General features: G+C 38.6%; 1 protein-coding gene and 1 long non-coding RNA gene across 4 annotated transcripts in view; one reads left to right on the top strand and one right to left on the bottom strand.

Moving 5' to 3' along the window:
* CTNNA3 (catenin alpha 3) overlaps positions 1-24,815 on the bottom strand; it is a 503,321-nt gene that overhangs the window by 2,421 nt on the left and 476,085 nt on the right. For all 3 annotated transcript variants that reach the window (XM_005433457.3, XM_027817117.2, XM_027817118.2), the window contains 2 exons: positions 21,840-21,945; positions 14,317-14,451 (listed from right to left, as the gene is read on the bottom strand). In XM_005433457.3, the coding sequence (XP_005433514.1) occupies positions 14,317-14,451; positions 21,840-21,945 (241 nt within the window). The remainder of the gene's footprint in view (positions 1-14,316; positions 14,452-21,839; positions 21,946-24,815) is intronic.
* LOC129736785 (uncharacterized) lies at positions 8-21,826 on the top strand. The gene is made up of 3 exons (XR_008733864.1): positions 8-6,670; positions 14,319-14,412; positions 17,889-21,826. It is a non-coding gene; the product is annotated as an uncharacterized LOC129736785 (long non-coding RNA).

Here is a 24,815-nt window from a genome sequence, read left to right as displayed (position 1 = left end):
AATAAGAAACAGAAATATTAGCCTAGGAAGCCAGTCTTCTTTTAATCACGATATGCCTAGGAATAAACAATGGTTAAAAAGTAAGTCTACCATACTGAAGCTTAATTTCTTTGTTTTCCCTTGGTGAGTCTGATCCTTAGATTGGATATTAAGAAAAATTTCTTCACTGAAAGGGTTGTCAAGCATTGGAACAGGCTGCCAGGGAGGTGGTGGAGTCATCATCCCTGGAGGTGTTTAACAAACAGATAGATGCAGTGCTTGGCAACATGGTTTAGTGATGGACTTGGCAGTGCTGGGTTAATGGTTGGACTTGGAATATCTCAAAGGCCTTTTCCAAACTAAATGATTCTGTGATTATATTCATGTTCCACTGCTCAGGCTTAAAGTGATATGCAGAAATTTGTGCTGATAGAATATAAATGGCTATATAGGTAGTTTATTGTTTTTTTAAAACAAGCATTCATGATGCTTGCCTGCAGGGTCTCGTTGCAATTAGTACTGATGAGTAATGAAACCAACTCAAAGAAAAGCTGTGAAAATGTGACCCATTACTTCCTTCGTATCAGCACTAAGCAAAGTCTCTAGCTGCTCCTGTCATATTCCAGGCTCCCACACATGCTCCTGATCAGTGCTGGGATACTTGAAGTGGCTGGTTTTGTCAGAGCTGCTGAACCTAGTCTCAGTCAGTGGCCAAGATTTCTAAGGGTAATTAAGAACAGGACAGTACACAGAAATTGCAATGATTGTGTGGCCTCAAACTGTTTTAAGGAGTGCTAACCTAAGAGGCAGAATGTGTAACAAACTAATCCCCATCACCTCCTACCATCTTCAGCTGCATACCACATAGGCGTACAAGTGTTAGAGCAAAGGCATTTTCCGTCGATACGGCAATAGGAAATTGTGCATTTCATTCAAACTGAAAATCTGCTAACTGGAACAAAGAAATGCCAGCTTTAACAAGCAGGTTGGCTTTGCCACCCTGCTCTCTAATGTAACACAAACTCAGACGGCACTGCTCCCTTCATACGTTTGAGGCCTGCATGCTGCACAGTATCTGTGGGCTGAGAGCAGAGTGCTGGGGACTCCTCACCGTCTTAACCGCTTCCTCAGCCCCAGTGGCTGGCAGCCAAGCTAGAGGCTGCTTGTACTGTGCAAACAGCAAATAAGATCCTGTGATGAGTTACTGCTCTGACGGGGAGAGCTATGATCTTGGGGGTTGTGGCTTGACAAAACCAAGAACAAGCACAAGTATTTGACAAAAGCCCAACACCGGCAAAGGAACTGATGCCTGTAATTGGCCATCAGCATCACTTCAGCCCTTGGAAATGAGAAAAAGGCTCTCATTTCTCTTGGTCTCAAAACACTGATCAGGCTCATCATTTCAGAAGTAACAGGAACAACAAACACACAAAAGGTGAGGAACTGTGTCTGTGTGCATGTGAGAGTGTGTGTGTGTGTTTGTGTGTGTGATGGCGGGTGTCCTTCCATGTCTTGTGGTCTTAAAATCCAAGAGCAGAGAACTTGTGTACATCTGCTACAGCTGTGTGTGTTAGGCATTGCATACCACCCTGGGCACTTAGAAAGTATTGTCATGTGTCCAGTGCACTCAAACAGGAAAAAATGATACCATTTTATGTTAAAAGTTTACAATTTGATTTTGGTCGTATGGGACACTTTGACAGGGCCAGCTAAGCTGAATTATGCCATATTTCATTTTGAGCACAGTGCTTTTTGTACCATTGTATTTCTTTCTGATTTATTTGCTTGAAATAAGGACTGTCTTCCTCCTTCAACATAAAGGTACCTTTGCTGTTGTCACAGTGCACCAAAGAACTGCCAGGGACAAATATTAGCGTAAATCATCTCAGTGACCTAAATGAGTAGCCTTTTACCTTGGAAGAAGACACCACACTCCTATTTAATTACAAGGCTGACTATTTCAATTTGGAAAGGAATCTCCAGTCTGAATACCTTTAAGAAAGTTTTACATATTTATTATTACTTAGTATTTAATACTTAAGCAATTTTTTTTAGAAATATTGGTTATTATAAATATTATTTAAATAAATTCTGCCGGGTTGCCTACCATTGTACGGCATTTTCCCCAAAACAGGGAAAAGGAGTGTTAAAAGCCAAACTTCTGTCAGTGTGCCAGGATGAGAACAGTATTGATTTTAGGGCAATATATAAACTTCAAATGCAAGACAGTCTACTTTATAGAGAGCATGTGTGAATGCACGCAAACGTGTGTACATGCACACACAGAGAACGTACAAGTGTGCGTGCATGCACTGACATACTGCAAGCACCTTGTTCAGCAATATTTGTCACTTGCATGTATACTAACACTGAGGCAGCCCACCTGTGATGTGAATGTAAAAATAGTAGGATTACTCTATATAACTGGAAAGCCAACATTTCCACTTCTAAACATCCTCTTCGTTGAAACATTTGTCTTCTGTAAAAGTAAGGTAGTTAGTTCTTTAAAAGGGCCATTGGTTTTAGAAGGAAAATGATCTTGCACTTTGTCAGTCAGCCTAACTGCGTAGTCTTTTGCGAGATGCAGATTTGCAAACTGAGTTGTTGTGAGAGGTTCAAGGTCTTTCCCCCTTTGCCAGGTCTCATGATTTGATCAGGTGAGAGGAATGTTATTGTCTGTCTTCATGTTGATTGTGTTAACGCTTTGTACACATACACACAAATAAGGTAGTAATAAAAATGCAGCCAAGGGGCTGCATTTAGTTGCATTTTGGAAACACCTATTAACTGGCAGGTTTTTCTGCCAGTTCAGATCCTGTTTACTGCTTCCCTCTGGGAGTGCCAAAAAATCCTTTTAATTCCCACCCCCCTGCCCGAAAGTTAAAATAGTTAAGGGGTCTGGTTGAATGCACACGTCTGCAATAGCGAACTGGAATTTTCATCTCTATACTCCAGGAAAAGGTGGCCTCTGAAGTTCATTCCTTGCTGCAGCATGTGAGCTTTTTAGAAAGGATTTCGTTTGTAATAGGCATGTGATCTTTGCATGGCAGTATTTTAACAGAAGATGGTAGGTGTATTGGGGGCCTTCAGGGAGGCAGGCTCCTAGTCCCTCGCTAGGTTTAGCAGTACAACACAGTGTGTCTGATACGATCTGACATGAAGTTTAAAGCACATGGTGACCTCCAAGCCTATTTCAGATCCTGCTTTTAAGCCAAACAGTTTATAAATTCCAAGGCTGTCAGTAAGGTACTCTGCTCAGAGGGCTTGTCGTTACGCTCCTGATACGTCTGCAGTCCCTCATGCACCCCTTATCCTAGGGAGGCTGACCAGTGGTGTAGCGTTAGCTCACTGCCAGATGAACTGGTGTCCTGTTCAAATTTCAAACTGCTGAATACTTACTGTCACGATGTATATTATTTGTTTAGAAGGAAGAAGGGGAGAGACACAAAGTTTGCTGTGAACCGTTTTCTTTCATAGTAACTGGAGGATTAATTATACACAGACATGTGCACATACACAAAATTTTCTTAATCTATTGTTTTTCTATGAATGGCTGACAACACCATGATCTTGACAGCTTCTTAGGAGCTTTGAATAATACCCCCCCAACAACGGTCCGTATCGGTGGCATCATGTGCACTCACTGTTCTAGCACTGGCTGTGTAGTAACACCACTATGAAGCTGCTGCGTGCCGGGGGGGCAAAAGAAAAGATAGTTTTGGTTCAGTGGCAGAAGATGTATAGGCTTTAAGGGGCAGGCTTTTTTACTGAGCGAGCTTTCTTAGTGACTTCAGTGTCTGTAATCTTTCCATTTTTTTTAAAGTTGCCTGGAGTTAGAGCGATGCCAGGATTGCAGGCAGGGCAGCAAGGTGGGCTGGGGTGTCAGTGGCAGGTCCAGTGACTGCTGCTCCAGGAGTGGGGAGAAAAAAAAAAAAAATCTGTTTGCAGGGAAGGGAAAAAGCTTCTAGAATAAATTGTTAGCAGCATCCAAGCAGGATAAAGGTTATCCCAAAGCTTCATCCAGTTTTTATTGTGACTCTATAGTGTATACTGTGAAATATGGACAATAAAGTGGAATCTTTTCAGGAGACTGTTACAACTTACTTGCCTTTCCTATTCTCTGCAGAGTGAAGTTAGTTACCACCCATTCTGACATCTGTAGCTCCTTCTACAAAATGGCCGTGGCTGCGGAACAGTCCGCAGCTCCTTCACCAAACCATTGTGATCAAGAAAACTGTATTTTTATTTCTTAAATTATAATCATACATATCTACTATAAACAAATAATAAGTAAAATTCATGGTTCTCTGATTTGGTGAGGTTGTAATTACAAAACAATATGTGGCATGTTAGCCTCATAGTCTGAGATGAGCTCTGAGCAGTGGACACCTATTAACTCCGGCATTTTAAATGCTGAAAATCTGAAGACTGAATTATAAACCCAATTGTACAGATGTACCAAATGGAAGTGGCTTAATTCACTGCCCCCTTACTGTGCCGGTAGAAAACTGAACCTCTGCCATACTATTTAAGCTCTACAAAAGATGCTCTGAGATACAAACAGGCTTTCAGAAACAGATACCTGAAATAAAAATATTCAAAAGAGCCACTGCTGAAAAGCAGATGACCTGTCAACACTAAGGCTGTTTAAATTAGGGGTGTTGCTGCACAGCGGCGGTGCTGGGGGGAGTAGATGGTGTGCGTCAGGACAGGCAGCAACCACCATTAATTCTGCTTTGCTCTCGGCCTCTCTGCATAGGCAATGAAATAGAGTGAGGCTTAATGCTGCCCTTTAGGCTATCCATGTTACTTGCAGCGTCTTGGTGTCCACATTCCCCTCACTTCTCTGGATGCATCTCACACTACTCTTCTGTACAGAAAATGAGGGGATGCGGGTTGCGGGTGTGGAGCTATCTCTTCATGCAAAATTTTGGAGCAGCTTTTAGAAGATATTCTTGGGCATGTACTACAGATGGTAAGAATAAGGCCATACATTTCATCTTTTTTTTGTCTCTAGAGAGCAGCTGGTTTTATATTTCAATGTCAGTAACATTATAGAGTTTGGTGTAAATCTATTGTTCTTCTATAAATCTAATGTACTCAAGGACTGTCTTCACTTGGATGCTTTTATCTCAGCTATTCAGCAGCCTCTTCAAGGTCGTGTAACATATCTAGGAAAATTGATGAAATGAAATGGCATAAATGAAAGATTAATAAAATATTCATTGAGCATTTAAGCTCATTTCATTTAGAGGTGGAGCTGCAAACTTGTAAATGTGTAGCAAGTGATATGTAAAGATTCACTACCAAAACCAAACAAACCAACCCCAACCTAAAAGCAGTTTTATTTTCGTGTGACTCCCACTTTGGCTCTTTCAGCACTTGCCATGGATCTACAATGTTCCAGCCTCCACATTTCACTGCTCTGACTGTCAGTCGAGACAGTGATTCTTAAAGGACTTAGGATAAGCATCCCTTGCCATCTCTTTCCTCATTTAAATGTCACCTGTCCTCTGTTAGTACTTTGTTTCCATTGCAAAAGGAATACAGAACGATTCTGTAACTGCTGTAAACTTCACACTGTGGTGAGAAACAGAAGATGCAGACCTGAAGATAGTATTTTTAAAAAAACCAACATACTGATCACCCAAATCATGCTGAAATCAACTCATCTCCAGCATGTGCATTTCTCTTCTGTAATGAGTCCTGTGTGCAAGTAAAGCAAACCTTCCCCTGAATAACAAAGCTGTAGAAAAGACAGTTCAGAAAAAACTAAATTTTGAAACTTTATTTTCAAATTGTTTACATGCATTATATTTTTCACATTTTCAATAAAATAATTTAATGTCTTGGCAGTAGTAGCAATCCATGACTATAAGAAGTTTAACAATATAACTGCTAGGTCAGTTGTTTTTATTTAATATTCAGAACGATTAAGAAAATCATGATTTAGAACTGAAAGAAACTTCCGTTGTCAAAGTATTTTCTGTTCAGTGTATTAAGAAATGCTTGCCTTGGCATGTATCAGTAGGAGTTGTTTCTGTAGCAGTTAAATACAGAATTTCCTTATTCTCACAGCATTCTCGCTCTCCCACTCACACTCTTTGCACAGATCTGCAGACACTGTCTCTTTGACACAAAGAAGTGGCAGAAAAGTGCCTGCTGGAATAAAGCTGTAAGAAACTATGCAAAAGAATACTCACAAAACATTTCTTGGTATGCAACGTGCCAGTCTGCTAGAACCCCAGCTGTGATACTCTCGATTGGTCTGTGTGAGTCTCGGGGTTTTTTGCAGGGAACTGAGGTTTTACTGTTTGAGCACAGATTTATCAATTGGCTGTTTACAGTCTCCCGAGTCCTATTTACAGTTCAGCCAGACGTTCATTTTTCATACAGGTGAAAAGTAAGAATAAAAAGTAAAAAAAAAAAAGTAAAATCAAATACACAATTTTTTAATCACCATTGGAAGTTTGAACTTAAAATTCTTTCGGAAACAAGGTCGGTTATTAAAAGTTAATCTTAACTGAACCGCTAGGTTTAAATACATGCCTAGAAGCAAGTTTTCTTTGTTACACTATACCGAGAGACTAAGACTGAATTTCTCTTTCTTTGGCAGCTACTTCTGAAAAAAACATGAATTCTACATTTCTATGAAGAGTAGAGTGAGCATCTGAGTAGTGGTGCATTTAAGGTAAAAAATACTTATTACATTTTTTTCTTTATTTGTAACAATTTGCTGTTGTGAATTATTTTATGGTTCTTTTACTAAGGTTGCTAGATAAAGTGATTTAATCCTTTAAGATTAAAAACAACAAACCAATCCAAAACGAGGTAAATTATTAAGTGAAATCCTGACCATTGAAGAACTCGGTGTTTTCCTTGTCCTGGGCCAGGATATTACCACTAGTTACTTGCCTTGTTTCCTGAGCTGAGGATATTTACATTTCCACATTTTTTTCTCTACCCAGCATTGTGATAATTTGATTTTAATGAAAATGGATAGTCGCACCAAAAGATGGGTGTTCAAGAAAGCCTAGGAAAAATTTCAGGAGTTGGAAGCACTTCATTAACTACTATGTTTCTTCATGTAAATGCCAGGTACTACATAGAATCTGTCATGGATTCAGCTCCAGTACAGTTACATATAAAATTAAGCCAAAGGGAGACTTGCCATTGCAATTCTGTTTTCCCATTACTGGAAAATGTTCCCTCAGCATTTTGCTCACCTCTGCTTTGCCATGCTCTCCCTTTGGGATACATCCCAATTTGTGGAACTGGCCTTGGGAAATCTGCGTCACCATTTGGGTGGATAATGTGGGGGTGATTATTTTTCAATGAGCTGAGTTTTCCTAAAAATGTGGCTATTCCATTGTCTGTCTGCCTGTCTAGTGCTTAACTTATACACGTCAAAGGTATGTGGGGTTTGTTCTGCCTTTTAACCCTTTTTCAGGTGGGGAAATTGAAGCTGATGAACTAAGTAACTAACCAGTACCACAATCTGCTTCAGGCTATGCAAGATTCAAAGAACTGACATTGAGTCCTTTAATTAGGCCAGGCCCTGTGTCCAAGTTAAATGATAAAGAAATTACATGAAGTACTGTAAAACTGTTTCCCTGAAACACCATAATGGAACATATGCTTAGACAAGTGGTTAGCTCAGTCCCTCCGAAGTACTGCTGTTTTCACTTGCAGGAAGGTTTTAAGAAAATGAAACTATTTTTTTAAAAAAGTTCCTTGACAAAAAGAGAATAATGGTTTAATATAAATCTTTCCCTTGCTTGTTTCCATCAGTTGCTTTAGTTTGTGAAGAAATGGAGTGCTTGTTGCAATAATCTTACATTCATTGAGGCTAAGAACTATAAAATACATCCTTATTTTGCTAATTAGACAAGTAATTATTATTAGGAAAACTTAAATGTCTTGTAGCGTACATTACCAGTAATAAGTCTTGCTGCTTTAAATCTGTTCTTCTCAGTAGATGCTGTTCAGAAAGCAACAGCAACTGAGCTGTCTGTGAGTAATAGGAAAAAATATACCCCTTGCTCTGCTTCCAAAGGCCAGGAGCTCTGTATACACACCTACCAGCATACACTAGGCAAAAGCAGTGGAAGATGTAGTAGTATTATTACATAAAAAAAACCCCACACAGTGAAACATTTCTGTCAACTCTCAGTAACAGAAAATTTTACAATAGTTTACTAGCTCATAGGGGCTGATGTCAACTTAGAAAATTAGCATTTTCAGAATCAAATACTGATTTAAGAAGTAATTTTATGCATAGTGTTCAGGCTCTACAAGCAGCAGTTTCAAGCAAACTGACCAAAGTTCCCAATGACATGGAGAAATACCAGCAAGGAGAAACAAACTGGCTGAACAAGGAGCAGTCGCTCTGCCTCTGGCACACGCAGGCACCAGCTTTGTCAGAACAGCAGCTATGGACTTAAAGCAAGGCAAAAGATAATTTTTTTCACCGAAGGCCACACAGCAGTAAAAGCAGGACAGCGATACTGAAGTCAGTGGAACAAACCGTCTTAAATCAAGTGAGCTGTTACAGTAGCTAGTATTTCAATACGATTGCCCCGCTTGCTGCTTAGCCCTTTGTTCCCATTCTTCAGTCCTACAGGAGCTGCAGCTGGGAAGCCATTCTGCCCATCTTGACTTCTCTTTTAGGAGGAAAAGGCAAACCCGAACAGGAACCCTTAAAAGGAATGGAAATGCACTGCTCCCCCTCCCCTCCCCTGCCAAAGGAGCAGCTCTTCAAAGGGTTCAGCAAAATGCCAGCTCTTGCTGCGTGGCTCCTCTCTGGCAGTAACTGAAAATCTCCCAACTGTAACGAAGGCGTTGAGCAGCTTGGCAGCTGCCACCATGCTCACATGTTAGCCAAGACATGATTTTCCTGAGGTATGGTTATCCAAGGATCTGGACTGTGTCAGCCTGGTGGCAGCCACAAGTACCTACCTTATATTTTTCTACCTGCCAGCTTAGACTCCGTGCGTTTTTCCCTGCAGCATAGCCTTCAAAGCTGAAACATGTTCATGGCAATATCGTGCAAGCAACTTCTGATTTAACTGGCGTGGGAACTCAGTGGTTAACTCAGCAAGGGCAACAGACATTTAAATCTAGCCTTGAAGCATGAAGTTAGAAGTATTAAAGCACCTACATTTACATAAAAGTGGATTTATATCACTGTTTAAGTAAGTCTGGTTCTTGAGATACCAACAGGAAGAGTCAAAGATAAATCAAATGAGACATTTCCAGGAAAAGAGTGAAACAGCATTCAGTGCACAGGTAAGGCTGGCTAACCTGAGAGATCTCTTCTCTGCTATTTATCAAATTCTGTAATACTGTCACTCTGAGAACTCTGTCCAGATTTCTGTTTCCTTTTTAAGGCCAAAAAGCTTTGTTTCCCTTACCAAATAAAATATAAAATGAAATACAAGATAATGACTATAAATAGCACAAAACAGAATTGCCTCGCGGAAACCAGACAGCATGATGTTTACATATAAGATATGTTAATTTTCTGCCCTGTGATACACTTCTCTTTATTTAAAGCTACTGTTGGGAAAAAAGCAAGCTGGCAACGTGCAAGCCTATCATTGTGCAGTACTTGTAAATGAATTATCAGCTTATCTACATAAATATATGTAATTACTGTCAATCTGCGTACTGCAAATGTTACCCCATTATTTTATGCCTGAAGAAGCACAAATTTATTCTAATTACTAGAAGGCACTGTCCACTTCCTGTTTAGTCACACCTAGTGAAGACTTACTGAATCCTCACCATCTTCACTTGTGCAGCACAAATTTGCAATGCTAGCTAGATTATTTAAAAAAAATTAAGTATTTCACGGGAGCAAGACTAAATAACTGATCAAGGCATTTTTAATGAATGCAAAAAGCCCCACAGTGTATGAAGAATTAGAAGCTAATGAGTCACACATCTCTTCCTCTCTTTTTATGGACATGACCCTTTATAACCACCGTAACTGGGGCTCTGAGCCTGACTGTGCCACTAGAATAAAGGTACAGTGAGACAGGCGGGTGTCCCCAGACGTGCAGTAACAGACTACAAGGCTATATGGCCTAAAGTCAGCCAGCCGCTAGCTCAAGAGAACAGTCAGCTGGATACTCCCCAAAGCTGGCCCAGGGAAACTGGCCGAGTTAACCTACCCTTATGGTATGGCAGGGGTATTAGTTTTAAGTAAAAAACATTCCAGGACAGGTTGTCAGGTGAGTTTTATAGGGAAGACAAGGATGAGGGCACAGGGGACATAGGTGAAAAACAACTGAAGATAATGTGATATAGAGAATGAATAACTATGAGCTATGTTTGTGGATTACAACATACTTTCATATGCATAATGCTCTTTGTTGTCATGGGAGTAAGTGCTGAGCTGAACTATGCTGGCAGCCCCCAGCACCTCCTTAGGTACAGTGCTTCTGTAGCTGGGAATCCATTTTCCTGTTGACAGAGGTACGGTGCCCATATACCGTGGCACTGCGGACCACTATTATATAGTAGTAGTACATAAGGTTAATCTGCAATGCCATTTTATGACTACTTTTACTTCCTCCTCCGTAGCTTCACCCAGAAGAAGATCCTGGTAAGACAGATGATGTGACAGCTCTATTTCAAGAGGCAGTTCTTTCTTTATCTACAAGCATGAGATAGAATAAGACTATATCCCTCTATTCGTTACTCAGTCTTTGTCTTTAAGCTTCAACAGAGGATTTTTTTTCATGAACTGCTACTCTTCTTGTGAGAAAGAAACTTTAAAATTCCTTGAGGCTGATCTAAATCTGCGATCCTTGTGCACAGTTACTGTCAGAGAAAGGGAAGTGTGGGGTGGATGTAAGTGCCATCTTACATCCATACAGCAGTGCTTTTTTTAATGCGTGGATTTGTGGTCTGTCACCAGTTGCTCATTCATTCTCACTTTTTGTGCAGCGAAGTCTACTAGGCCAGTGTGGAAGCTGTTATTAACCACCTGAAATGTGGAAATCTGTAATTTCTCACAAGAGAGAAGCTTTCCTCCTCAGTGCTTCTGTTTGCATACACTTATCACAGCTCCTGAAGGAGACAGGAGATAACAAAAGGGAATTGTGAGGAGCAAATGACAGCTGAGGGAGGACCAAGAATCAGGTAGTTATCTTGAGCGTACAGGGGTACAAGAGAGAAATCACAGGGAAACAGTGAAAGCAAAAAATGTAGCAACCTGTAGAAGTGTGATTCTTCCTAATGCATTTTCTCCCATAGCACATCTTCACTACCCAGATGACGGATACAGTATTTTGAGACTCCTGAGTTTTTTTACTTAATAAATAATGAAAACTTTACTGTCTCCAAGGGCATGCACTCTTTTTTTCCTTAATCATGCCTGATGTCTCTTTTTCTGATTCTCATTCTTTATTAGGATAAATAGGTAAATAAGAATAGCAGGACTAGGGAGAATATAATCCTATTCCAGCTACACTTCTGGCTGCTTGAAAAAATAACTTTGCTATTGATTTTATGTGAACAAAGTCTGAAGATTTAGTAGTGTTGCATAAACCATAAAAACCCTGCTTTGTCTAGAACACTAAAATTCATCTGTCTAAAGAGATACTGGACAATCAGGACATAGATATTCTGTCTGTGTATCTTCTATGGAGTTCTTCCCTTACTATGCTCCCTGAGGTGAGGGGTGAGAACACCTCTGTGCTTTCTTATGCAGAACTTTGGATTTTGTTACTTTCCAAGGCCAGCTAACCTACATGATCAAATTCTATAGCCTCCACATGGATCTTCAAAGCCAGAATTTGCTCTAGCTTTTAAAAAAAGAAGTTCACTTATCAGCCATTTTCTATCAGTAGTGAATTTCTCTCCCTCTCTGCTTATCACTTTATCCATATGACATAGTTTAAATTCCTATATTCTTCTAAAATTGAAGCAAGTTAAACACAAATAGTTCATTTACATATAGATTAGGACAAGCCTGATAGGAAAGCCATCACAGTTTGCTTTGGTTGCACTTTCATGTAGCCACAATTTTAATTGTAAAGGGACAGCTGAGCACAGTCAACCAGTAATGCCCTCCCCTTCTCACTAGCAGACATTTAGATCAGGGAGATATTTTGGGTTATTTTCTAATTCTCTAAAACTTTTTAGAACCACTAATACCAACCCGGTATGGCTCCACTGACTTTAAAAGGCTTTGGCTGGGAGATCTCTGGGAGCATTGGCTGGCAGTTCTCCTCTTTTTTATAGGCCTAACCACATCGGCCGTATTTAAAGAATAAATATTACAGTCACTGTTGGAGCGTCTTCCAAGATTGCTCTAACACAGTATCAACCAGAATTTACAGCATCTCACCTTGACTACACATCACACTTCCAAAACTGTCCACGACTCTAAACATGTTTTTAATTTCCACTGACTCGAAGCTAAGCTCCTGTTTAAGAGTGTTTATTGAACAGGGACTGAGTTACGCATTTATTTGAGCAAGTAATTGCTTTCCTGGAGTTTCTGGATGCACGCAATCTCTTGTACTCATCCTCCTTTCTTGAAAGAGGATTAAGATCTATAGTCAACCTTCTGGGATTATAAATTAAGTTTTGTTTTTCATTTTTAGAAGTTAATTTTTTGTGAAAGGATTATGTCCTTCCTACTGTTGACATATGGGTGACACAATAAAATGGCAAAGAAAACAATGTGAGTATCATTACAGTGGGAGAAAAAAAAGAGCAAGAACCAAACTAGGCTTCCAAATTTTCTTGCAGTGAATCCCCTAATAATTTGCGCTCAGTGAAGGACGCAGGACCAGGAAAATTACAGATCATATGTATCGGGTGGTATGCGATTTTTGAATGTCAAGGATCCATGTGAATCCAAATGTGCCAAAGCAATGGACAATTCAAATCAGATATACATTGTGATGTGCAAGAAGTTGCATCTTACTAATTTTGTAAGCAAATAAGATTTATCTGTGTTGCATATTTGTTCATTTGTCAGCTCCAGTAACTTTTTAACCTACTAGTTAGCTAATCTGATTTCCAGATTTCACAGAGACACAAGAATGCCAAAGACAAATAATAAACCTCTACCAGATCACAAAATCAGAGACTGTCTAGAGAGACACAGTTCCAGAGAAGAAGTCCCAAATGAGAGGTCCCAGAGAGGAAAAGACAGAGACAGCCCAATTCTTGTTGGCTCTGAAGTGGGTGGCCAGCAGCCTGTCAGACCAGACTGCAGTCAGTATCTGCGGCACTGCTGTTCTTGCACAGCTGTAGTGTGCTCTGCGTGATGTTTGTGGCAGATGGGTCTCTCTCTCTCTCTGCACCTCTGCATGTTAGAAGCACAGAAACTGGGGTAAAAAGCACTAGTGCTCTAAGAAAGACGTTAACAGCTTATGTGCAGATGAGTGGAAGAGTGAAATACTGAAACAAGGTTTCTAAGCACAGAGGGATACATGGATTTCTGCTGTGTGGGACCACTGCAGGTAGATTTAAGACAACATAGGGAAGTTGAGAGACTTGATAGCAGTTAACATGCAACAAAGGGCATGAAACGGTGACATCTCGCTTTATTAACCCCAACTACTCATGTAACTGCTTGTAAAAGGAAAGAAGAAACAGACAATGAAGATAAACTTGATTAATTTACAACCCAAGTGAAAATGGGTATTTGCTTCAGAAGGTATGCATTCAATTCAAAATTACTTATCTGTAGGTTCCAGAGGCTTAAATATGGTCTCTGAATTATCATTTGAATATTCAACAAAAATATTCTACAAAAACCAGCATTTCAAATCTCACATCAGCAATAAGAGGCTTCATCTCTGATTAGTTCATAAACTATATATAATGTACTAATAGTTTTAGTGATACGCATACTCCAGACTACATGAATGTGAGTGTTACTATAAAGAGGAAAGTATTTAAATGGTAAGAATGAAGGGTGGGAGGATTTTGGTACCTGTTTTTTGTACCATTTAGCAGATTTCATGTCTTGAAATCATAATCCCGTATGCTACAGGTAATTAACACTAACAATCAAAGAATATGTGAAGGCATTCTATGAATGCCTGTGATCAGATCTGTGCTGAGGACAAGTGCATAAAAGTTCCACAAAATCATAAACAGTATCTTTTCCTTAGCTAACAAGACTTACCTATAACAGAGCTAATGACTCTTAAATTAATGCAAAATCCAAGAAATTTAGTCAAAAAACAGTGGGGAATAAAACAAGAGATTCAGGACTACACTGGAACTTCTCACGAGCACAGGACAGCACAACTCAAATTTAAGATTTGTTTTGATTAACAGAGTAATGGATACCATTTTTCTACTTACAGCAGACATGATGAGCTCTCCACCTAGATTCTGGATTTCTGCTTTAACTTGACTGCAGATCTTGAGCTGATGGGAGTACAGCTTGATCTGTTCTAGGTAAGCCAACAAATCCTGTTTGCACGATTGGTCTGGACACTGAAGATTAAGAAAAGAACAATTAATAAAGCATTTCAACAATTGCTGATTCAAAATCTTGTCTCAGACATCAGGTTAATACTTCACTGAGGAGTGTTCAAATTGTACGTACATAAGTGTAGTCTTGCTTTTTGCTACAGCTGTATCAGGTTGCATAGTTCATTCCTTTTGCAAAGCTTTTAAACAAAATAATTGGAGAAGCTCGGGATAATCCAAACTTCCCCATATTCACTTTTTATTTAACACTGCTACGCTTGCCTTAGCATGTTTTCTAAACAAATTCTTTAATGTATGGAATAACTGTTTTCCTTTAAATTCCCAAGAAGCTATAATTTCTTCATAAGAAGATACCAACATTAATAGTGATACTTATGTGGGCAAATGTAAACATAAATGCAAAGCAATGTTAACATTTATATGAAATTATGCTTTATCTTATAATATGATCTGTGGGGGTTTTGTGTTCCATCCAGAATTTATTCAGGTTGATCTGCAGATCTTCTGTATCAGTGGGAACAGGAAAGTAAGAATGTCTTACAGAAAACTCACTGATTTCAATACTTTTACAAACACAGTTTTTTTTATAAAAATAGCATCTTTCTACCCTCATTTCTCTGAACTCCCAAAGTACCTGGGCTACCTGGAGGGGAAATACTGCTCTGTGAGTACCAGTCTAGACACCCAAGGCCTGGTATGCATTTGTTCTAAAGCTGCTTTTCATTGCTCTGGCAGAATAAAGGGATCTTAAGGTGAATGGTGAGTCCCTATCGTGCTACAACAGCTGTAAAAAGTGAGCATGATAAATAAGAAATAGATCCCTACAGTTTTTCAAATACGTGTTTTTAGCCTGTGTGGTGTACTTACATTATAAATATAGTCACTTTCTCTTGATAAAGAGAAAATATGTTCCCCAGCTGCAGCAGCAACAATCATCTATGGTTTTGTACAGTTATTTAAACGTTTGGTCTTAAAGAATTGTGGTCAATGGATTTAAATCCAAACCCTGCCAGAAGTCATACTTAATTCATTGAATACTTTACCTGAACTACTGGCTTTGCTGAAGAAACTTGATATTTGTTTAAAATGGCAGGCTGAAGATTCTACTCTTCATGACTATGCAATATATGTATGGTTAAGCAAACAAGTTCATGTTTTAGACTTAGGAAAAGATAAAACTAATGAAGATTAAAGTGAAGAATTTTAAATAGTAATTAATATGAATTAAATGTCATTCCTTACCTTGTGTTCTGCCAGATTCACAACTAAAATATTTTCTGTACCTTAGCATAGTTCAGAAGAAAAATAGAAGTTTCTTGACAACTTCTCTTTCTTATGTGTAGTGTTTTCAAAGTGTTAGCATATTATGAAAACTGTATTAAAATATGTCTTTGTTTCATCTTTACTCAACACTGCTTTAAGAGCTGCACAAATCAGTATTTAAATACTGGTATCTCAATGGCTGTTTAGAAAACTGGAATACTCATTTTTTATTTAATTTTAATTAATAAAAATTTTTCCTTCCAGTCAAATGCAACTGTAATCCCCTTAAGCATCAGAAGTAGTTACATAAAGACAGGGTGTATTTCCTGTAATGAGATGCTTGCACCTCCATTTCTTCTCTTCTTAAATACACTGATTAATTTTTTTCCCCCACTGGAAAAACTCAAGAGATGGCCAGATAGGGTGCCAGTGTCTCATCCACTTCAAATAGTGACAATGTCAATTACAGAAGTGAAAAGTATTCTTTAGCCTTATTATACAACACTCATATAATAATATTGGCTGGCCAGTCACATTTACTATCTTCCTTATATACCATTGGAGAAGAAATGCTTAAAATTTCAGGAATGCTAAGATAATATGTGTCAAAGGCCAGAAAACTGCCACTCAAGATCAAGACCTTGAGGTTAAAACAGTTCTATGAAAACACTGGTTCAGTGCTCAGTAGCATTCAAGAAAAGCAAATGCTAGGCAATATTAGGGAAAGACTTCTGAAATGTAATTATCCAACTGTAAAACTCTGTGGTATACCTACAGCTTTACTACCCTGTGTAGATGTGGTGCAACTTTCCCCTCCTTTGCCCTACTACAAGACATAAGAAAACAGGAAAAGGACAACAAAGACAACAGGTATTCTTTCCTCCAAAACAAAACCAAGAGGTCATTAAAAGCCATTAAAAAGGAGATGGTACTTAACAGTGTGTTGTTAAGTTGCAGAAATCTTTGTTGTAGAATGGTAATACTAAATGCTTACACAGGTTTAAAAAGTTACTGGACAAATTAATGAAAAAATATCAAGGACTATTTAATGTGTCAAGTGTATCAAAAGTACGTTGCGTTAAGTAAATTCTTAAATGGCTGCTGGAAGTTGGGAGATGATATTGCGGAAGTATCATGAAACGCATGCTGTTATCTCACAGGGCTCTGTATAAATTCAATACTAACTACTGTCAGCAACAGGCTATTAGCTTAAATGAACATATGTCTGTCCAAGTGTGTTCATTTTTATCTACTTTGTCCATAAAACTATACAGGATGACACCATCAAGACACGCAGCAACACAATACAAAGAAAAGGTGTTTATAGGGGTAAAGATAACATTCTACACTAGTTTAAGCAGGATAAAGTACTAAAAACCCAAAAGAATCCTCATGCCTTATAGCACATCCAAATCAACCATAAACAGGTATTAGGAAAAAAGATGCACTCTGTATAAAAGATATTCCATAAGGTATCTGCTACATATTGCTCAGAAGCATCTGGCACAAGCAACACTTGCTCACTAGTGAAACCAAATACTAGGCTGCAACAGAAGGACAATTAATAAATTCTGAGTTTAATCATCCCACAGGCAATTGATGGTTACCAGTTTAAGGCTTCACATTCTTTGCCAGAGATCCTAGCAAATGATGAGAGGTTCTTTTCCAGTACATATTGATGGTAGTGGGGTGTTAACAAGGGCTTTCCATAAGAACAAGATCAGAACTGACTTGCATCCAGAAGATGCAGTGGTGTTTTACCTAACAGAAATTATAGCCACAGAAACCGCCAAGTGATCTGATAAATGATGCAGTGGTTAAACACACAGTGAAACTGACATGTACAACCCAAGTGAAAAAGCCACTGGCACGGCAGTGGCCTGAAAGATCAACACAATTCTGCAGCAAATTTTGACTGTAAACTATGCTGTTCTTGCTTTACTTCGATTTCATCCCTTTCCTACCAAAGTCAACAGCATTCCTTTAGAATCTGAATCTGATTCCAAAGACCCACTACTATAAATACAAATGTGTAATTTCTTGCAACTACTTGTTAACTGTAAGCTTTTAGGTAAGATGGTCCTGTAATCATATCTTGTAATCTTTTCAGCACGTCTGCTTGCATCACATTTATCAGCTAATCATTTTAAAGGATGCCTTTTCAATTTTGCTTTCAGGAAAACTTTATAAAGTAGATGAAAACAGCTGATAAATCAGGAGACCACCTGGTTCTATGGAAAGAGATTTTTCATACTGATCACTACGCTTCCAGAATTTCAAAGTAGTTAGCATTTTGTTGCCTTGATGTATTGAACCTGACCAAGAGATCGCTGTACATCAAGGAGTTTGTGACCCACACAGCACTTACCCTGAGCAGGGCCAGGCCTAGGCTGTGCTGTCACGCAGAAATCCCTTGGCCACAGCACACCGCTAGCGAACAGACAGCAGCAGAGGAGCTTGTGGGCAGTTCCCACTTGGTACTGGTGATTAGGACACCTGCACATCCTTGCCTTTATCTAGGACTGCAGAAAGAAGTTTTCATGTGAACATCCCGTTTGTCAGTGGAAATGATAAAGTTGTTTCCTTCTGGGAAAAATCCTGTAATAGCTCGATCGACCAAAATGTGGGACTCTGGACAGGGTCTGCCCAGCATGCTGCGCATGGATCAGAGGCCCGTTTGATGGTGCACCACCTGGGGTTCCCATCACTGAAAGGGATGCAAGATGCTCTCCGCTATTCTTTCCTTGCAGTGTCAGCTCTGACAAACAGCATTTTAAATGACACCTCACAGAGTCGTAACAGACCAGCACCTCCTGGTGCAAAACAACTGGAATACTTAGGAGGCTTTTAATGAAGATCTTAACCTACAGCACATTCCATTAAAAACAGGATGTACAGCCTTAATTACCTTAGGGCCTCAGGTCACAGATTTGACAATGAATTCGAAACAGTCTTATTCAAAACTAAATTTATTATCAACGTCCTTGTTTAATTTGCCTAGATTTTATGCTGATGCTGTACTGTGATTATTTTCACAGCTGTTAAATCTAAGTGATCTTAAAAGTGCTGTAAGTATGGATCAAAAAATAACTGAGTTCTGTTAATTGTACCACACTGTGTCCCTTTCCTTCAAACACAGGAAGAGAGGTTTATAAAAACCTGAAATGAAGAACAATGTATCAGAGAGGTGCTGCTGTGGCTGATGAGTTATAAAATACTGCAAATCAGAGTTTCAGGGTAGGGTGATGGGGTTTTTTTTCCTCCTAACCGAAAAACTGTATGAATTATGTAATTCCACACCTCAACTTTGATTCTCTGAAATTACACAGAGTGTGAACCAAAATCATTCATTTGAAAATGTTTTATGAACAGGAAAAGGTCAAAGAGATATGACAATGATTCGTCATCATGCAGTGATTGCTTCTTTCGGGTTCTTGCTGGGGTTTGAAGCCAGATGGAGGAAATAGAGCGAGGTTTTTGCTTTTCTTCCTTGGAAGACCTACAGCACATTCTGTATTTTTTTTTACAGTTATGTCTGTTAAATGCAAAGGCAGAGTAATAGCTGACCCATGGGGGACAACTGTGAACAGTGAAGTGTTGTGGCCTAATTAAATGACAGTATCAGACGTGGTAACAAATACTTACAGGGTAGTCTAAGCTTGATAGCAAGTGCTGAAACAGTGTCAAGAAAAGTATGCACAGAAAGAATGCAAGGATCTTTATCTTACAAGTTCCTTGAAAATTGCTACTAAGAAGGGCTATCTTTTTTCACTTTTGAGACAAATCATACAAATCCGTTTCTACATTGAATAAAAATTCTACATAATTTAGATGTTACTAAAAGGCAACAGGTGAAATAGTCCACTAAAAAGTATTAATGCTAATGAGAAAGGTACTCATAAAACCTCATTAGAATTCATGTTCCAGTCTGGGCACCATATTCTTGAAGGGTTCCTTCATCTGGACCAGATTCAGTGAACAGCTATTAGGTAGCCAGAGGAATGTAGAGTTTATTTTATTTTAGGATCCCAAGACAGCTAGGCATAGAAAATTTGGCAAAGTAACACCTGAGAAAAGGAATTACTGCTTTTTACAAATACCTTGTTTTATAAGCTAAAAGATGACTTGGCACAGGCAGAAAAGGTTATAGAACTTAAAAGATTTCTAGCCATCCGAGGAATGAGAGGATCATGTTAAGCATTTCTGTAGTAGGAGTAAAGGTAAAATTCTTTTTACCAAGTTTGACATATGCCTAGCAATGACTATAGTTGTGTTCACCACAGAGGTACCAGAAATGCTGCTTTGGTTAATCTTTTTTTTTTTTTTTTTTTTAATTGTATATGCTTATTTGCTTCTAGTGTGAAATTAGATTTAAAATACAAGCAACACCTGTAAATAGTGTATTTCAGATGCAAGCAAGATGTCACAGGGAATAACGTCACATTTCCCAGCAGCTACAAGGGTACACACAACTTATTAGCAATAATGATTCATGGCTACTTTTCCCTCACACTGATTTGTGTTCTAGTCTGGAGTCCCTGTAGTAATACAGAAAAAAGAAAATGTTAGGAAATAAATATTTCAGTGAGACTGGATTCCCTATTCTAAAAAGAGCAAGGGATTATGACCCTTACTCACCTTTCACTTTGATACCCCATCATTTTCTGCAGTAGATCAGTGACGGTTTTGAATTTTAATCTGTAATTGATAAAATGTTGAGAGGAGTCATTCTCCAATGCTCTTGAAGAGAGAGATGTGTTGGAACAATATCTGTCAAGATCAGAAATGGGGACTCAAGACATTTCACCTAGTTTCTTCACAAATCAGATCACAACTGTATAGCTCCAGAATAAAATTTCTTTGTTATCCTGAATTTAAGAGAGATACACAACAGAAAACACTAACAGATTGTTAGGTATTAGAAAAGTAAGCATTGTATATGAAAGTCAAAAGTCGAGGGGGTAAAGACAGTATGTGAGCGTGTGGAAGACAGTGACTATACCACGCTACCCTGGTCTGAAAAGGCAGTCACAAAGACTAGGAACGTAAGTGTTCTAGTTTTGATACTTGCACGCTGACGTGTCGCTACACTCTTCCATTGGCACTGTCTGGCTCTAAACCAACCAGCCTTACTTAGTGAAGAAGGCTGCATGCGACGAGTTGCTTGGCGTATTCATTTCCTAAGCTACTATGCAGTTGTCTTAGCCAGGAAAGTGAGCATGCTTATCGATTTCTGGAGATACTGGTTTGGGTATTTTGGTGGGGGTTTTTGCGCTATCTGATGTTTTAAAAATCCAGTGGAAATTAAGTAGACCTTACAGCTCTAACACTTTGCATTTGATGATGATACATACACTGACTGTCCAGAAGGAAAACCATTTTACATCAGTACTCCAAAGAAATGGCCAGTGTTGGGGGGCAGAGATGGAAGAAAGACAACCTAGGCACAGCAAACCCACAGATTCTGTAACTATAGAGAGAGAGAGATTACAGTGGAAACCAAACCATTTCAAAGACAGAGAAGAAAAATCAGTGACCTGACCAAGCATGGTGCTGAGACCTGGCACCTGTCCAAACTCGAAGTGAGCCCACTCAGCGAGCTCTATGCCAATGCAACAGTCCTGTGTTCCCACACCTAAGCTGACTCACCTGAAATGACTCGTCGTTTCTGGGTAGTTTACCCAATGACATCAAGAATGGACTGTACTATATATCTAAAATTTTATGGTCATAGCTTAAAGGAGCCACAAATATATGTATTTACATATACATGCATAGATACTCATATATACTGTATGTCTAAAATGTTGTGTTCATAGCTTAAAGAAGCTCACACACATGTAGAAATACATAAGTAGATAAATGTATGTACATACAAATCTGTGATGTATGTGCACATACATTTAGGTATGTTTGTAGGTATATATAAACAGACACACTGGTATGTATGATGAAAAGAATCCACACATACAATTAAGACAGAATGTATGTATGTATCACTTCAGAAATAGAGAAGTAAAATCAGACAAGTAGCTCTAAAAAGCGTCATGAGCAGTCCAACACACTTCTTAAGTGTGGATGGATTATTCTGTGACAAAGTTTAATGCATTGCTGCATAAATAACCCACCTGATTGGCAATCAACCGTGCTAGGACATCCATCCTTGATCCTGACTCCGAAATCATTTTGGCTGCATTAATTACATCAGATGTGTTCTTCAGCGGTCCTCTACCCCTTCAAATGAAACAAAGAATCCTACTACATTATTCAAAACCTGAGACTAAATCATATCCATGCAAATTAGGCACAGAAGAACTCAATTAAATAAAACAACTAATCCATACAGAAGCAATATTAATTAAATCCCCATCCCCGCCCCCAGCTGTTTTATTTTCATGTCCCACACAGTTGTACTGTTTGGCATCAACTGGATGCGAAGTACCAGAAAGATGTCACATAGTTCTTTCATACTGGAAGCACAACCGATGCCAAATCCTGAGGATAGAGATTTTAAGAGACTACCGGTGTCATTTGCTTTTCCCATGGTTATATGAAGCTGATGTTCCTTTCCTTTCCAGGAATTTTCTAGTAAATATGTTCAAAGAAAGTTCAGCACAGTGATGTATTCTGAGACTCATTATGAGTATCTGGTCAGAAAAACATAGGGTGGTTTTTTGTTGGTTTTTTTTTTGTTGTTTTGTTTTTTTTAATATAATTGGTTTATGCAAACAGGAATGGGAATATATGAACAGGGCTGCAATTAAAACTAATGAATGCCACTCAAAATACAGACAGGCCATTTCTGAAAGTACTTTCCAAATAGTATCATAAATTATTCAGAGAAGAATTTTCAATTTAGGAAACCTTGTGAACAGTTTGTCAAGAAGCCAACCTCTTTTTTTATACACACACACCCCATCCCCATCCCCCCCCCAACCCTCAAAAACTTCAATTACATGAAGAAGTTTCTAGAACCTAAGAAGTAAAATGTGAATACTTAGAGTAGGTAATATTGACAATTATTATCTTCACATTCTCTTGTGCTTCAGCATCTTCAATGCTGAAATAATTCAGCTAAACTAAAATCAACACTTTATTATACTACATGTGAGCAACCCTGCTAAATTCAGCTATGCATTAAACATCTTTGACAGGACTAATTCTAGTTTTATTATTGTAAAAATTTAATTCCTGAAGGCCTCATATCAACCTACAAATTTTGCAATGGACAAAGGAAGTAGACAACATGAAAAAAAATCACCATACTTGTTTGTTTGAATGAGAAGACCCTTTTCCTTGAAGTCAGCATGATTTCATGCAAGAAGGCAAACCATTCCAATAAAAAACTCATTTAGTGTAAAAATATTATCCTACACAATTACACAAACATTTCACTCTCTAAAAAGACAGCAATGACATCACAACATGGCAGATAATGTTTAATCTGCTCTTTTCTTGATTAATTACGTTTCTTAGCAAAGAAATTTTTGTAAATCCTTGGGGAAAAAGTATACTTTACAAATTAACAGTTCCTTATTGTCAACTTTTGAAGCCCACATTTGGGACAACCAGAATCCGATATTTTATGTGTTATTTTTCTACAGAAAGGTATCTTGTTACAGAAAACCTATCTAGCAAATTGATCAGCTTACAGAAGATTAATAGTGTATGCAGAGAATGTATTTGCAAATGCAATCCCATGTTTCCAGGATTAAGTACTTCAAACTTCACCATACCCTTTATTGCCCTTCTTGGTATATTCCCTTCTAACCCTGAGCTGCACAACTGAATTCCCATGACTGCATACTGAACCTTCCTGCCCTTTCAGTCTACTGATTAGTTTTTCATTGTTATTTGCACTGTGGCAAGTTTCCAAGGCCATAGGTATGTCAGTTGTCCACAGCATGTCCTTCAGGTGTTCTACGAACTATAAGCAGTCCAGTACCTTCCTGGAAAGTTACAACCCAGTCTACCAGCCAAGCAACAGAAGGTGAACACAGGCCAGAATTAAAGCAGTAAGGAAAGGAGAGATGGCCTAACAGTGGAAGTAATTTCTGCCTGGGTTATTCTTCCAAAAGTCAGCAGCTTTTTTGACATTTCACATCGGAAGGTATGCTGTCTGAGTATTTTAAAGGTGAAGTTGTTCAAATTAAACTAGCAATTTTCTTGTACCTGTGCAAGCCCCTCAGAGGATGTGGCTAACAAGAATGAAGCAATTCTACCCAAGAAAAGTATTTTAAACAAATGAAAAGGAAGTATTTATTTCTACCACGAATATGCCTACTGTGAGAGCCATTACAGGAATACTCGACAATGAGGACTGACAAGACTTCTGCTCCACTTACCAGCTAACTGCACCAACCTATGGCTCAAGTTCTCCTCTACTACATTCTCTATGAAATGTAGGGCATGGTGCTTACAAACTATAAACCGCAGCTAAGTCTGTAAATAAATGCTCAGAAATAGTGTTTAAGAATGCCTCAGGCTTATACTAAAATGTGTTGAAAAACCAGCATGTTAAGTAAGTTACACATACAAAGACGACTCCTTTGTAACCAAGAGCTATCTGTGCTCTTTTTTTTTTTAATCTTCATGTAAAATCCAGACACTTTTACATAAAGTACAGGTTTAACTGCCTTGGGATATGACATAATGAGCCATTATTCCCAATTTACAATGCTTGGCAACTCTACAAACTAAATACATTTTTAGAGTATTTGGGACAGTACACCAAACCTGCTGAATCACCAGCCAAATGGGAGAAACAGGATGAAATTTCTATGGGGACAACTGCAAACTCTAAATTTCAACATAAATAATCAACTGCATATAGAGAGTGATACAGCCTATGTAGTAGTTTTAAAAAAAAAAAAAAAAAAGATACAGGGGTTTTACAGGGCATCAGTCTGAAGAACAGTCCATGAGGTAGCGCTGTTGTGAAAATAGCAGATGCCACACAGAGATACACAAATGGGCAGATACCCAAAACAAAGTTTCCTTTTGCTTTATCAAGTTTAGTAAGACTGCAGCTGCAGTTCTGTCTGGATTTCCATGAATAAAAGTTTTGACACAATTGGAAACTGTGCAAATAGGATGATTAGACA

Source organism: Falco cherrug, chromosome 9 (assembly GCF_023634085.1).
Source record: "Falco cherrug isolate bFalChe1 chromosome 9, bFalChe1.pri, whole genome shotgun sequence".
Classification (NCBI taxonomy): domain Eukaryota; kingdom Metazoa; phylum Chordata; class Aves; order Falconiformes; family Falconidae; genus Falco; species Falco cherrug.
This window is presented reverse-complemented; position numbering and strand designations above follow the sequence as displayed.